General features: G+C 58.7%; 1 protein-coding gene across 1 annotated transcript in view; it reads left to right on the plus strand.

Moving 5' to 3' along the window:
- Window positions 1-15,474, plus strand: part of ARAP1 (ArfGAP with RhoGAP domain, ankyrin repeat and PH domain 1) — a 48,804-nt gene that overhangs the window by 27,160 nt on the left and 6,170 nt on the right. Inside the window, 18 exon segments of the mRNA XM_032853181.1 lie at window positions 1,769-1,854; window positions 3,013-3,195; window positions 4,286-4,460; window positions 5,589-5,723; window positions 7,583-7,718; window positions 7,999-8,101; window positions 9,128-9,323; window positions 9,595-9,646; window positions 9,766-9,929; window positions 10,077-10,289; window positions 10,602-10,707; window positions 11,160-11,307; window positions 11,400-11,486; window positions 11,574-11,642; window positions 11,960-12,077; window positions 13,680-13,793; window positions 14,041-14,186; window positions 14,671-14,703. Of these exon segments, the coding sequence (XP_032709072.1) occupies window positions 1,769-1,854; window positions 3,013-3,195; window positions 4,286-4,460; window positions 5,589-5,723; window positions 7,583-7,718; window positions 7,999-8,101; window positions 9,128-9,323; window positions 9,595-9,646; window positions 9,766-9,929; window positions 10,077-10,289; window positions 10,602-10,707; window positions 11,160-11,307; window positions 11,400-11,486; window positions 11,574-11,642; window positions 11,960-12,077; window positions 13,680-13,793; window positions 14,041-14,186; window positions 14,671-14,703 (2,264 nt within the window).

A 15,474-nucleotide genomic window follows, 5' to 3' on the forward strand; every position in this document is an offset into this window, starting at 1 on the left:
CTGCAGTCTGGAGAGCGCAATGCAGGGGTTCAGCTACACATGCCATGGGTAGGACACTGAGTCACGGGGAGGGGAAATGGTGCATAGCGCATGGCCTGGCAAGTGAGTCTTGCCCAACTGAGCCCAGGCCGGTTGGGGTCCAGCACCCCTCCCCACCCCCATCACATCAGAGGAGTGGAGGGGAATGAGACAGGAGGGGCTGGCAGGGATCTGCGTGCAATGGGAGGCCATGGGAGGAGATGGGAGGCCAGGGTGGGAGGGCTGCGGTCAGATCTGGGCCTCAGACTCCGTGGCGGGTGGGACCTGAACTGGAGTGGTGAGACTGGAGACCAGTGGGGAGGCTGTTGACAGCTCCATGAGAGAGAGGAACAGGCCGAGGCCTGATCTGGGGAAGCAGTGGAGAAGATTCGAGAGATGTACAGGATCTGTGGTGTCAGAGTCCCTGTGACAGATCCGATGAGGAGGGTGAGGAGGACACGCTGGGGCCCAAGATGCATTCATCTCTCTGCCCGGCAGTTACTGGGGGTCTCTGCTGTGCTGGACACTGTGAGGTGTTGGGGTTTGGCCCTCAGGGGAGCTACTGTGCCCAGGGAGCAGCTTTGGGCAGCTTGAGATGGGGATCTGGGGCAGGAGATAGTTCTGGGGAAGGCGCTGAGCAAGGGCAAACATCCAGGAGGCCTGGGGCTGGGAGGTCTGCATACAGGAAAGAAATGACTTGATTTAGAAAGGTGTCCGCTCGTGGAGGGGTGCAGGTGACTGGTGTGGGTGAGGTGCTCCCTAGGAGACTGCAGGGGGTGGGGGGGTGAGGCTGAAGCCAGAACAAGATGGTGCTTGGCGCTCCTAGTGCCCCAGCTTCCTCCCTCCGACAGGGCTCCTTCCTGGGACCTATAGCTGAGGAAGGCTACATTCCCTCCAGCCAAAGCTCACCCTGCCCTCTCATTCCACAGAGATGTCCTAAGTGCTCACTGGTGCCAGACTTTGTTCTAAGCACATACAGAGGCTACACCCTAAAGGAGACAGTCAAGGTTCCTGCCCTCTGGCAGCTTACATTCTAGTGGGGAGAGGCAGAAAATACACATATGAACCAATAGAAGTATCAGGTAATAAAGTGCTAGGCACAGAATGTGTTTGTCAGGAAGCCCTCTCTGAGGAGATGATCTATCAGCTGAGACCTGAATGTGAGGAGGGAGCTAGCCCTGGGGAGATGGGGGGAAGAAAGAGCTGTGAGTGCAAAGGCCCTGAGGCAGGAATAGGTTGGCTGATTAGAAGAGGGAGGAGAGAGTATGGCTGATCAGGATTGGAATGTGGGGGGGATTCTGAGATGAGAGTGCAGGAGAAATCTAGATCTAATTCTGGGGTGCCATTGAGGAGTCTAAAGAAGGGATTTGGAAAAAGTGTATTTGCATTTTAAGGAGATCACACTGGGGGCACCTGGATGGCTCAGTTGGTATGTGACTCTGATCTCAGAGTGGGGATCGGGGTTGGGGGTCATGAGTTCAAGCACCATGTTGGGCATAGAGTTTATTTAAAAAAAAAAAAAAAGATCAAAAAGACTACTGTGGCTGGGCTGTGCTAAGTGGCCTGGTTGGAGGGGGGGGTTACTGCTGCAGGACGCCCGTGACTTCAGCTCCCTGGTGCCTGGAGCAGGGGTGTGTGTGGCTAGCACTGGAAGCTGCCCCCCACTGTCTGCTCCTGCCTGGGCTCACGGGGAGGCAGGAAGGGCAGGAAGGTAAGTGCTCTTGTGAAGGTGAGGGCCCTCTGTCTGCAGGGGAGCACCGAGGCCTGGGCGCTGGCGTCTCCAAGGTGCGGAGCCTGAAGATGGACAGGAAGGTGTGGACGGAAACACTCATCGAGGTGGGGAGGCCTTGCTTGCCACCTGCACTTGGGGTCCGCTCCACTCTGCCACTGCCTGGGTCTCCACCCTGTCCCCCCTCATAGCCCTTGGCCCCCTGAACCTAGCAGAGAGTTTTGGGATCATCTAGTGGGTGGGGATTTTGGAAAAGGCGATTTTTGGCAGAGTCAGCAAACTGGCCCATGAGGTAAGAATGTTTTTACAGTTTTAAAGGGGTGGTTAGAAAAATAAAAAAGGCGTATGCAACAGAAACTGTCATGCAGCCTGAACTCTACTTCTGCACGCATGTACGGATGTCTGGGGGTATACTTAATGTGCATATGTTCCTGTCTCCATGGGGTTCGCACACGGAGGTGTGCAGTTGTTACAGAGGAGAACAGTGGGAGGCTGACCACGCAGGGCCTCCCTGTCGCCCCGTCCAGCTGCAGGCCCCAGTGCGGTTTGGCTGTCACATCAACCCCTGTGGGTTAGGCTTTGAATCCCCAGTTTATAGATGAGGACACTGAGGCGCAGGGAGAGAAGATGGCTTGCCCACAGTCGCTGAGTGAGTCAGTGGTGGCAGGGTCTGTTTCTGCTTTATTCTCTTCTGTGACCCAGCGCCCCACACAGGACCTGACACAGAAGCGGGATGGGGGGCCCAGGAAATGGCTGTGGGACAAATGGTCAGCAGAGGGCAAGGACTAATAAACTAGGCTCCCGATGACTGGCCCCCTGCATCTGCGCCCCCAGCAGGTGTGCCTGCCCCTCCTCCCCTGAGCCCAGAAAGGAATGTCAAGGACAGGAGAGGTTTCCACAGTCCTTACCCCATTGGCGGACAGGTTAGCTACCCCACCCCCCACCCTCACTCAGGCTGTGATAGCCTCAGGAATGCGGAGTTCCAGATGTGGGACTGGGTGGGGGAAATAGCAAGGGCCCCAGCGAGGCACCAGGCTTGGGGCATCCTGCTGTCGGACTGTCTGCCTCTCGTCCTGTCACTGAGCTGAGGAGCTGGGTTTGGGCCCATAGCCACTGACTGACCAGGCTGTCCCTCAGCTTCCCTGATGGGAAAGTGGGTGGGTGGCCTGGCTCGCCCAGCCCCTCTCCTGACTACCTCAAAGATTTTACCAGACACTCAGGCCGGGCCATAGGCTGCCTGTCTGACCTCTTGCCCCCACCCACAGCTCTTCTTACAGCTGGGCAATGGTGCGGGGAACCGCTTCTGGGCAGCCAACGTGCCCCCCAGTGAGGCTCTGCAGCCCAACAGCAGCCCCGGTGCCCGGCGGCGCCACCTGGAGGCCAAATACCGTGAGGGCAAGTACCGCCGCTACCACCCGCTCTTCGGCAACCAGGAGGAACTGGACAAGGTCAGGGCACTGGGCCTCTGGGACCCCTGGAGACCACCCACTTTTTTTTCTACCGCCCTCTATTGCTCTCTCTTTCGCATCTCATCTCTTCCATCAGCTCACAGTGATGATGAGTTGGTGTATGGGAAACTGAGGCCCAGAGGGTGGAAGGGCCCTGCCTAAGCCAAGGGAGAGTTGTGGCAAATCAAGGAGGAGTCAGGCCTGACCCTTGGGCCAAGTCCACATCCCAGCATCTGTCTGCCTCCCTCCCCTCCTGATTCCTCTGTCTCCTGAACCGTCCTGCTCCTGTGAATCCTGCCAAAAGGAGTGAACTTGATGGGGATGCTATTTCCTGTCAGGCTCATGAAAAACAGCTGGCTGCTCTGACCCACCCCCATCCACACCCCACTGAAGCTGAGGCCCCACATGGGCCTCAGGCCCTGACAGGCTGGGAGCCAAGCCCTGGGCCCTGGTCAGGCTCACCCTGAGTGGGAGGCAGCCCGCTCTGAGGCAGGGGGATGCCACTTGTGACCTCTGATTGGCCTTCACCCCCTCCCCCCCAAGCGGCCCCGCCCAGGCAGGCTCAGGCCGGCTGGACGCCCAGTGGGAACCAGGCCTCCACCTCCCAGGAACCCAGGCGTCCAGCCCCCAGCCCAGCCCAGTCTAGCCCGCCAGCTAGGAGGGGCAGGGACTCCCATTGGTCGGGAGGGCTGGGCAGGCAGTGAGGAATTCAAATGTGGGAGGAATGAGCTACAAAGCACCCCCCTCTGGCCTTCCACAAGGCAGAAGGAGCGTGAGATCCTCTAGAGAACAGGCTTGGCAGCTGATTGGGTCCCAGAGGCTGCTAGTAGGGGTGAGCCCTGCGCCACCGGGACCCCCAGCCTCTGCGGAACGGCCCCTACCCACCCTCCTATGCCCTTGGCCCTTCTCATCTTCCCCCTCTCCTCTCTCTCTGTCCTCCTTCCTGGCTCTTCTCTTTGAACCTGAGGCTGGGCCTCCAGACTTGGGTGACTCCTTCTTCCTTCCTCTCCTCCTCCCAGCTCCCCATGCCCACTGGCTCCCCATTCCAGCTTAGGCTGACCCTCCCCTCCCCGCTTCTCCCTCCTCCCAGGCTCTGTGTGCTGCAGTCACTACCACAGATCTGGCTGAGACCCAGGCTCTCCTGGGTTGTGGGGCCAGGGTCAACTGCTTCTCAGGGGACCCTGAGGTTCCCACGCCCCTGGCTCTTGCCGAGCAGGCCGGCCAGATACTGCAGATGGAATTCCTTCGGAACAACCGGACCACGGGTGAGTGGCCAGTGGGACGGTCTACCTCGAGGGATGGGCCTCCCTGCTGCCATGGCCTGGCCCTGTGATGGGGGTGCTGTGAGGCCCCCAATACACACGCCGCTCGAGCCATGAGTGCAGCTCCGTGAAGGGCCCCAGCCCAGCAGTGTGTGGTTTGGGTTGCCATGTCAGTGTTCATTGGTGCATCTGGCTTCCCCTTCCTGTGTGTCTTTTTGTGTCTGTCCCTACGTCTCTCGTTCAGGACTTGTGGGTCCCTCCCTGACCTGCAGTGCGGGCCTTCAGGGTGGCATCTGTGCTCCAGTGTCTGTGCATCTCTGAGCCACTGTGGATCTGGGTTTCCTTATCCCTGGGGACGTTGAGGGCTTTGGGGTTTGTGCAGCCACAGAGTAGTCTGAGTCGCTGTGTGGGGATTGCATTTCTCTGTGTGCGGGTGACCTATGATGGCAGCCCTGTCTGCTGCTTTGTCTGGGCGGGGCTCTGTCACAGGCTGGAGTTGGGTCCCATTTGGCTGTCACTCTCCAGCTGGGTGAGGAGGGGACGGTGGGGATAAGCCCTGCTGGTCATGGCTCAGGGCTGGCCTCTGGGGCCATATCCTAGGACCGAGGGTGGAGCTTGGCGGCCAGAGCTCGGCTCAAGGCCATGGGTGGGTGGGGCGTGCTGGGCTGGAGCAAGCCCAGGTGGCCAGAGAGACACAGGAGACCACCCAGCTGGCTTGGGCTTTGGGACCGCTGGGAGGAGGGCTGGAGCCGGGCTGCTTCCCTAGGCTTTGCACTGTGTGGGACAAACCTCCTTCTGGGGATTGTTAGTGAGTTTGCCTAAGACCCCCTCATTCTAGTGTGCTTACTCTGTGCCTCAGCAGAGAGAATGGGGTGGGCTAGGTTGGGGAGTCAGGAGGGCTTCCTGGCAGGGGAGGTACTGGAGCTGGGTCGTGGAATTTGCACAAGTGGGGAGAGGTGGAGGATAACTTGGGCAGAGCCCAGGATGTGGCAATGAGAGCCTGAGGGTGACAGGGGGCTGGTGACTTGAATGTAAGCTTGGATGCTCAACCCAGGTGGGGGTGAGGGGGGTACCTGGGATGGCGAACATGAGCAGCCATTCCTCCCCCTACCCCCAAAACCTTTCCTAAAGAGGTACCTCGGCTGGATTCAGTGAAGCCCCTGGAGAAGCACTACTCAGTTGTCTTGCCAACCGTGAGCCACAGTGGCTTTCTCTACAAGACCGCTTCGGCCGGCAAGCTGCTGCAGGACCGCCGTGCCCGGGAAGGTGGGTGCCAGGCCAGACCCCGTTGCTGCCAGGGCCTTCTGGCATGGTGGCGGGGCCAGAGCAGCCAGGGCAGGCTGGGCTGGTGGGCCCATGAAGGTGCCAAGTGTACTCTGGTAGAGTCACCCTAAGAGGGCTTCTGAGATGTCATCTCTGGGACACAGTAGATGCTTTCTAAACGGGCCAGTGGGGTGGGAGCAGGGCCTGGTACTGCAGAGCAAGTCACTGCTAGAGTTCCTTTAGGCTAAAAAAGCCATTATTGAGCACCTGCTGGGTGCTGGGCAGCTAGCATTTGGAGCCAGACAGAGCTAAGTTTAGAGCCCATCCCTTTATCATCTCTGCCTTCCATTTGCTCCCTAACTCAGTGTGACCTTCAGTCCTTCCTACATCCCTCAAAGACCTGCACGTCAGCCCTCCCACCCCATGACCTGTGACCCCTCCCCCCTTACTTACTGTGCTGCAGCATTACCAGCCTCTTTGCTCTTTCTCAGCCGCATATATTCACTTCCGCCAGGGCCTCTGCATTTGCTCTGCCCCCGCCTAAAGGGCTTTTCCGCAGAATAGCTGCGTGACCAGTCCCTCGCTTCAGTCCGGTCTCTGTTTAAATGTTACTCCTTAGAGACTTCATCCATGACCATTTTATCCAAAATAGCATGTCCTATTTACCCTTCTTTTACCCTAATTTCACAGCACTTAGCTAACATTAATTTGTCTGTTTATAGATGTGTCTAGTGTTTCTCTGTGCACCACTGGAATATTAGCTTCCCTTGCCCCCGCTGTAGCCCCAGCACCGAGAACAGCTCCTAGCGTGGTGGGCACTTGGCAGACGTTGCAGGACGAAGGGTAATGGAGGCAGGGTTGGTGCTCCTCGAGGGGCCCAGTCTGGGGGGAAGGCTCTGGGACACCCTGCTGTCAGAGGACCGAGGTCATATCCTTGCAGACAGGACAAGAGACAGTGTCTGCTTTGAGAAGATTGTTGAGATCATCGCTCTCTGTATCCCTCAGCACCCCTCTGTGAAGCTTACTAGCACCCAAAGAGATTTCTTTGGCGCTCTCTGCTGTTTACCACCTCACTGCCCCCAAGGCACTGCCCCTAGTCTACCTCCCTTTGCCTGATAATGTCATTTATGTAACTGCCTGAGTCATCCTTTTTGCCCTGGGTGCCAGGAAGCTCTGAGACAATGTGAAGCTCAAAGCTGTGAACTCTGTGAGCTTGCATGGCTTTGACATTGTGTTCTTTCTCCTGCCTTTCCTGGTCCAGATTCCCATTTCTTTTCCTTTCTGGGCTCTTGTCAGTTTCCTCAGAGCCATTATAGGAGGAGACAGCGTATAGAGCAATGTGTACACTGACAGGGGAGGGTGAGAGCGTGGGGTAGCCATGGAAGCTTCCTACGGCATACGGGCTGGACTTGAGGGATGGAAGGTGTGGTTGGAGGGAACAAGGTGAACAAAAGTGGGGAGGTGGGGTGCCCAGGAGTAGTCAGAGAGGTGGCTGGAGAGGTAAGTGGGGGCAGACCCAGCAGGGCTTTGAATGCCAGCCTAAGCAGTATAGGATAAGGAGAGGGGGGCATGGAAAGGTTTTGAGCAGAGGAAGGATGGAGTCTGGTTTTACCTCGGTTTTGAATCTTAGGTGAAGTGAGGCTAGGAACCAGTGAATAAGTTACTGCAGTAGTCCAGGGGAGAGGTGTAAGCTGGGCTGGGGTGGCAGGCTGCAGGGAGGAGGATGGAACTGGGGGAAGCTTGTGAGTTAGAATGAAGAGAACATGGGTCAGGTGGGAGTGGGAGCCCAGGGAGGATACAGAGGTGGTTTTCAGGGGAAGGAGGGAGGCTCCCTCATGGCTCCCTGCCCAACTTCTCTCCAGAGTTCAGCCGACGCTGGTGTGTCCTTAGCGACGGGGTCTTGAGCTACTATGAGAATGAGCGGGCAGTGACCCCCAACGGTGAGATTCGGGCCAGCGAGATTGTGTGCCTGGCAGTACCCCCTCCTGACACCCACGGGTGAGCACCCCTGGGGCAGAATCACAGAATCACAGTTATTGCCATAAGGTCCAACACCCCACCCCCCACGATTGAGGAAATGGAAATGGGCCGAGAGAGGGCCAGAACCTTCCCAGGGTCATGCAGCAGCAACCTGGGACTAGAGCTGGGTCTCCTAAGGCCCCAGTCTAGGGCTTTCCCACCACTTCTTCCGGGGGCCAAGGAGAAGTCAGTGGGCAGGGGGTGGAGGCAGGGCGGGTGGGTCTTGGCTGGGCCTGAATCCTGGCTTGTGTATCTACAGCTTTGAGCACACCTTTGAGGTGTACACAGAGGGAGAGCGGCTGTACCTGTTTGGGCTGGAGAGTGCAGAGCTGGCTCGTGAGTGGGTCAAGTGCATTGCTAAGGTGGGCCTGGGTTAGTGGGCAGGTGTGGGGAGTCTGACGGCCCAGGGTAGGACTTCCTGGCTGTTTCCATGTACCCCAGCTCCCCTACCTCATGAATGCAGGGAGCAGACATAGGGCAGGCTTCTTGGGCCAAGGGCCTGACAATCTATAGTCACCTAGCGGGGAGAGAGGTCAGGAGACCTGTGGAAGAAGGGCTTGTGGGCCTTGCACTCTGTAGATGCTCAGTACATGTTTTTTTTTTAAGATTTTATTTATTTAGTTGACAGAGAGAGATCACAAGTAGGCAGAAAGGCAGGCAGAGAGCGAGAGGAGGAAGCAGGCTTCCCACTGAGCAGAGAACCTGATGCGGGGCTCGATCCCAGGACCCTGAGATCATGACCTGAGCCGAAGGCAGAGGCTTTAACCCGCTGCGCCACCCAGGCGCCCTGCTCAGTACATGTTTAATAATCAGTAACAGAGCCATCTTAGAATGGACGGTACTGACTCCAGAAGGAGTGAGGTCCTTGTTCTGGAGGAAGGAGGCAGGAGGCTGCTCACCCCTGGGGACCAGATCCAGGTGCCCCATGGGGTCCCCCTGTGCTATGAGGGCCTGTGACTCTTACTTACTTGTTCCTTCATCAGTCTTCTGTGACCCTCCTGATGGTCAGCCCTCTGAGCCCTGGGGACCCAGCTGAAACAGTCTTGGTCCTGGCCCTTCAGTGGTTCCTTTGCTGGTGGAGGAGACAGATGGGGCCCAGACAGTGACAATACTGTAAACAGAGCTGCAGCAGGGGAGAGGAGGGTATCCCTGAAGGTGTCTGGGAACGTTGTCTGGGGGAGGACACATCAGAGTGGGTACGAAGTGGGGTCTGATACCTGAGTTCCTGAACAGTGCTGCGTTCTGCCCTGGGGAAGAGAGAGGAGGCAGCTGGGTGGGAAACGGGTACGTGCCCACAAGCCGGAGAGCTGAGGGGTCCCAGACGGGCAGTGCTGTGGGCTGATGCAGCCTCCTTGGCTACCTCCCCTTTCTCCTGGCCTCCCCACCAGGCATTCATACCTCCCCTGGCTGAAGATCTGCTGGCCCGGGATTTTGAACGGCTTGGGCGCCTACCCTACAAAGCTGGCCTGAGCCTACAGCGGGCCCAGGAGGGCTGGTTCTCCCTCACTGGCTCTGAGCTCCGAGCTGTCTTCCCAGAGGGGCCCTGTGAGGAGCCGCTACAACTTCGGAAACTGCAGGAGCTTTGTGCGTGGACCCAGCCCTGGGCCCCTAAATTCCAGGGCACCCTATCCTGGGCTCCCAGGCCCCCAGCCCCTTCCTGGAAGTCTGAACTCTACCCTGGCCTGGCCAGAAGGAGCCAGCCTGCCCTCCTATGTCCTCTCCTGCCCTTGGGGTATATCTCAGCAACTCCATGTATTGGGGGGTGGGTCCCAGGGATGTGTGTACCCAGAGAGCCTCTGGAGGGAGACTGTTGGGGACCATGAACAGGGCCTCACCTTGACCGGCCCCTCCACAGCCGTCCAAGGGGACAGCGAGAACCAGGTGCTGGTGCTGGTGGAGCGAAGGAGGTGAGCCCTGGACTCCTGGGGCAGAAGCTCCCTCTCAGAAGCCTGTGGCAGTCTGAGAGACTTGGGAGGGGTCGGGCAGGGGTAAGCCCCCAAGTGACCGACTCCCCCTCCCCGCCCAGGACGCTGTATATCCAGGGGGAGCGACGGCTGGACTTCACAGGCTGGCTGGGGGCCATCCAGAAAGCAGCGGCCAGCTCCGGGGACACGCTGTCGGAGCAGCAGCTCGGAGACTCAGATATCCCTGTGATTGTGTATCGCTGTGTGGACTACATCACGCAGTGTGGTGAGCCCTGCCCACTTGGAACAGGCCCCGCCCCACCCAGGGAGACTCCCTCCCATCCGCCCCCTCTAGGCCAAGCCCCACCTTCCCAGGAGGCCTCTGACAGCGGCTGTGAGGCTCCGCCCCTGGCTCAGTCCCACCCCTCTCCAGGCCTGACGTCGGAGGGCATCTACCGCAAGTGTGGGCAGACGTCAAAGACCCAGCGTCTGCTGGAGAGCCTGCGGCAGGACGCTAGGTCTGTGCGCCTCAAGGAGGGGGAGCAGCACGTGGATGATGTATCCTCCGCACTCAAGCGCTTCCTGCGAGACCTGCCCGATGGGCTCTTCACTCGCGCCCAGCGCCTGGCCTGGCTGGACACTTCAGGTGGGCCCCGCAGGCCTTGTCCAGCCTGAGATTCGGGCTGGTGCTGCTGGCTTGGTCACTGCTGTCCCAGGATTCCCTCCCTTCCACTCCACATCCACGGGGTTGGACACTTGGACAAGGCATGCCCCAGGGGACAAGCTCCAGTTCCCCTCCCTTCCTTTGCTTCTCCTTCCATTGTCACTCTAAACAGAACCAGGAAATGCTGTCCCCAAGGACTAGAGGCAGAGCAGCCAGAGGGGTGGGACAGGGGAGATGGCTTTGGGGTGGGGGGGAACGAGGACTTCTTGACCTGATATCTCTCTCCCCACCCAGAGATTGAGGATGAGGAGGAGAAGATCTCTAAGTATCGAGAGCTCTTGGCACGCCTGCCTCCAGTCAACCGTGCCACAGTGAAGGCCCTTATCAGCCACCTGTACTGGTGAGGAACGTTACTATTATATGGCTCTAGGGGGATGGGGTGGAAAAGATTCTTCTCCCAACCTGGCCAACTGCTCTCTTCTCAGAACCAGGTAGGTCTGGGAACTGAATGTTGACTTTTGATGTGCCCTGATCTTGGACACTTTGTCTCCCAACCTCCTGCACAGGACGGCGGGGTGGGGGGAGGATCTGCGAGGGTGGAGGAATAGAGGAGGACCTAGGACCCAGGGGACCTTGGCCAGGTCTCCCAGCTTCCCAGCTCTGTTCCTCCCCAGGACCCAAGACATGGCCAGAAAGACCATTCCCATTTCCCTAACTAGCAGTATACTCTGACCAGGACCTTCCCTGGCCCGACTCCAGGAGCTGGTCATGGACCTGCTTGGAACTGGGAGGGGAAAGTGGGAAGTTCTGGGCTGGACTTCTCACTCAAGCCTTCTGTCTTTCCCTGTCCAGCGTCCAGTGCTTCTCAGACACAAACCAGATGAACACACACAACTTGGCTATTGTTTTTGGGCCCACGCTCTTCCAGACTGACGGGCAGGACTACAAGGCTGGCCGAGTGGTGGAAGACCTCATAGGCCACTATGTAGTGGTGTTCAGTGTGCGTCTCTGGCCAGCGGGCAATGGAGGGTGGGGACGAGCCTCTCGGGTGGCAGTGGTCATCTGTCTCTGTGTGTCTCCCCCCACCTCCAGGTGGATGAGGAGGAACTGAGGAAGCAGAGGGAGGAGATCACTGCCATCGTGAAGATGCGTGTGGCTGGCACTGCCAGTGGGACCCAGGTGAAAGATAGGGCCTGGGGGCGGGGGCTCAGGACAGCTGCCTGCACCCACTGCCCAGACCTCTATTTGAGCCCTGTCTCCTCACAGCATGCCGGTGACTTCATCTGCACAGTGTACCTGGAGGAGAAAAAGGCGGACACAGAACAGCATGTCAAGGTGGGGGCTTGGGACCTAGCCACCAAGGGTTCCAAAGAGTGAGGCTGGGCCAGGCATAGCCTCAGGAGACCAGGGGACCAGAGCCTCCATCCCAAGGGGGAGCCCTAGTTTGGAACCTGTATGTGGCTGGTGCCTGAGCCTGTCCCACTGCCTCGTCCCCACCCAGCTCCTCAGGCCCACTCAGAGACACTTCCCCAGCATCCCAGGACTCCAGAGGACCAGAGGGCTGGGCTCAGCCCCTGGATCACACAACGGGGTTGTGGCAAAGCAGGGGCAGGGGCAGGGTGTGCTGACCTTTCTCTCCTTGGCCACTGCAGATACCGGCATCCATGACGGCTGAGGAGCTCACCCTGGAGATCCTGGACCGCAGGAACGTGGGCATCAGGGAGAGGGACTACTGGACCTGCTTCGAGGTCAATGAGAGGGAGGAGGCAGGTGGGTGGCTCCCAGGATTGGCGTGGAGTGTGGCATGGCCCGTACCTGTCTGGGCGGCGGCCCCAGTCTGTCTTCCCAGCCCCGCAGTGTGGCAACTGTGGTGGTCAAGGGAGTTTTGGATGACGGGTGTTGCTGTCACACTGTCATCTCAGTGATGGTGGTGATAGTGTGCTGGCAGGGATTGAGGGGATGGCTGTGATGTGGCTGATGGGAAGGACCATGAAGGAGGTAGGTGGCGTCAGCTATTACCATGCCTTCTTGGTGTCAGAGTGATGTTGCTTGCAACGGTGGGGATGCTGAATTTGATAATGGCATTGGTGATGAAGGGAGTAGGAGGTGGTGATGAGTGCAGGAGGGATGGGGCAGGGTTGGGTGTGGTGGTATTCCTGAGGCTGCTGGAGGTGGTGGTGTGAGGGAGCCATGGTGGTGAAGGGGGTGATAAGGGCATTTTAGGGTGAAGGGTGGTTTGTTTTTAAACGTTTCATTTATTTATTTGACGAAGAGACGGCAAGAGAGGGAACAGAAGCAGGGGGAGTGGGGGAGGGAGAAGCAGGCTTCCTGGTGAGCTGGGAGCCCGATGCAGGGCTCAATCCCAGGACCCTGGGATCACGACCTGAGCCGAAGGCAGACGCTTAAGGTCTGAGCCACCCAGGTGCCCTGAAGGATGGTGGATGAGGGTGTATCTGTTCATTTGTTTTCCTGTGATTTGTTGAGTGCCACCCACCAGGCTGGGGGGCCAGACACCCTCGCCTCACAAGGGTTAGTATGGTCTGGAATGGACAGCAATGCCATGATCACCGCGACAACCATACAACTGAGGCTGTGAGGACCACTTTGCAGGAAAGGGCCAAAGCACCGCTGGAGCTCACAACAGGCTCTCTGGCTTTAAGTCCCTGTGCTAGGAGGTGAAGAAGAGTAGAAGTTACATGCTAAAGGGGGAGAAAAGTGCCTCCTGGCAGTGGGAACGGCACAGGCAAAGGCCCTGTGGTAGCCATGGATGTCACCCTTTCGAGGAGCCTGAGGTGGCAGTGAAGGGCTTGTGTCATGGGGTGGGGTGGGAGATAGACTCAGAGGCAGCCACTGGGCCTGACCACAATGCAAGGCCACTGAAGGGTTAGCGATGGGAGTTTGGAGAGGTTGTTCCTTATTGTTGGGTAGGGAGAGGGTTGTTCCTTGTTGTTGGGTAGGGAGAGGTGGGGGCGGGGAAGGAGACACATGCTAGGGACCACATGGAAGGCCATGGTTAGTCCAAGGACAAATGGTTACGTGGGCCAGTGTGTCAATAGTGATGGACAGAAGCAAAGAGATTCAACATATGGAGGGAAGATGGGGAGGCTTTGTTTCTGGCTTGAGCAGTTTGGTGGGTGGTGTTTTCCTTGATGGGGACACACAGGAAAGATCGCTGGCTTGGATTTGGATGCGTGGGTTGGGTCGGCTTTGGTCGCAGCCAGATGTGTGGAGCCTCAAGCTCTGGGGTGTGGTGGTGCTGGTAGGTGTTGGGTGTGGACGGAGCCTGTGGCCATGTAGGTGGTACGTGTGTGCACCAGGCCTCGGCGCTGTGAGGCCCGTTACTCAGTAACAGCGGGTGTGCCCTCCCCCCAGAGCGCCCCCTGCACTTTGCGGAGAAGGTGCTGCCCATCTTGCATGGACTGGGCACAGACAGCTACCTGGTGGTGAAGAAGCACCAGTCCATGGAAGCCATGCTGCTCTACCTGGGTAGGTGGTAGTGCCTCTGGGGGGCCGGTGCCTGTAGCGCTGGGCAGGCAGGGGGCTCCCCGTCATCTGGAGCCTGGACGGGAGCTGGTGGTGCCGGGCAGAGCCGCTCAGGCAGAGGGTGGCCCGCGGGCTCATTGGCAGCTGGGGTAGGCTGGAGTGGCTTCCTTCATCCTGGGACCCTCCCCTGGGTGTCCATGTCCATGGTTGGGGGTCAGGGCAGCCCATGGCCACTCCAGTCTTCCCCCAGCCAGCCACGTGGGTGACACCAAGCACGGCATGATGAAGTTCCGTGAGGACCGGAGCCTCCTGGGCCTGGGCCTGCCTTCGGGGGGCTTCCACGATCGGTACTTCATCCTCAACAGCAGCTGCCTCCGGCTCTACAAGGAGATCCGGGTAAGTGGCCCCAGTGGGTCTGGCCGTGCAGCAAGCACTGGCGCCCATGTGTGCTCACACACCCGTTCACAAACATCTGCTGGTGTCTACCAGCGGGAGCATCCCCATGGCGGGACTCTAGGATGGCTAGTGGGGGGGGAGAGCCGGAGACTCTCGGGCCCACTCTTCTGTGCCCTGTGGCACCTGGACACCATCCCATCAGGCTCCTGCCATCTCGCCTGCACCTGGGCCTTGTCACGGCACCCGCAAGGATGTGCCCTATGGTGACAGCCCCCACTTGTGGCCCCTGCAGTCCTCGCCACTTCACAGGCTGTCCCTCCTCCATGCCCACTCTGTCCACATGCCAGGTATCCTCCCAGACCTTGGCACCCTGCCCCCAACATCTTCTGTACGTCCCTGCCACAGCCCACCATGCACCACTACACACACTGTCCTGGCTCTGGGCCTGGACCTCCTTCCATAACCCTGATCCTCTATCAAACAGAGCCAGAGGCCGTGGAGCGGGGCCCCTGAGACCGTGAGTAGCTATGAGCCAGCTGCAGCTTCCTTACACCGCCTGGGGGCCAAGTGAGCCTGGGGGGAGCCTGGGGACCTAGCCAGAGCTCTTGGCCATTTCCAGGCATGGTTCCCCAACCCCCTACCAGTCAGCACTGGCTCCCTCCCTGACTCCTGCCCTTCACCTCCAACCCTGCCCCAGAGTCCTTTCCCCAAGGTAGAACGCCCATCAGTGTGATGCTTTACAGTTTTCCAGAGGACTCTGTGTAGGATCTGTGGGGCCAGTAATGGAGGCCCCTAGGTTTGAATTAGAGCTCCAGCCCTCATCTCCTGCCACCCCTGGGGTCCTCCTCTTTCCAACCCTGGAGAGAGTTTCAAGGCTGTCAGAATGTCCATGCTACTGCCCTGATTCTTAAGTGCTGGGGTGGGACTCCACAGGCTTGTGGTATAATCCTCCCTTGGTAGGAGCCCCTGCTCATCCTCCCTGGCTGCTGGCCAGCCCTTAGGTGCACACTCTGTGGGAGAGGGGACTGTATCCATCCCTCAGGACTTCCCTGTCTTTAGGGGATAGTTCCACCTGGGAGAAGGCCCTTACTCGAGTTCAGCTGAAAACCTGCCTCCCGTGCTGACCCTGTGGGTCCCAGCTATGCCTCAGAAGCCCCAGAGCATAGCTGTTCCACAGGGGTGGGCAGCAGAAATGTGTTTCCAAGCCCAGGGTTCTAGCCTGAGCTCCTACTGCTGCCCTAGCAGTGATTCCAGCACTTACTGCCCCTCGCCTCTTCTGAGGACACTG

This window comes from Lontra canadensis, unplaced genomic scaffold (assembly GCF_010015895.1).
Source record: "Lontra canadensis isolate GAN:19392208 unplaced genomic scaffold, GSC_riverotter_1.0 scaffold7, whole genome shotgun sequence".
Classification (NCBI taxonomy): domain Eukaryota; kingdom Metazoa; phylum Chordata; class Mammalia; order Carnivora; family Mustelidae; genus Lontra; species Lontra canadensis.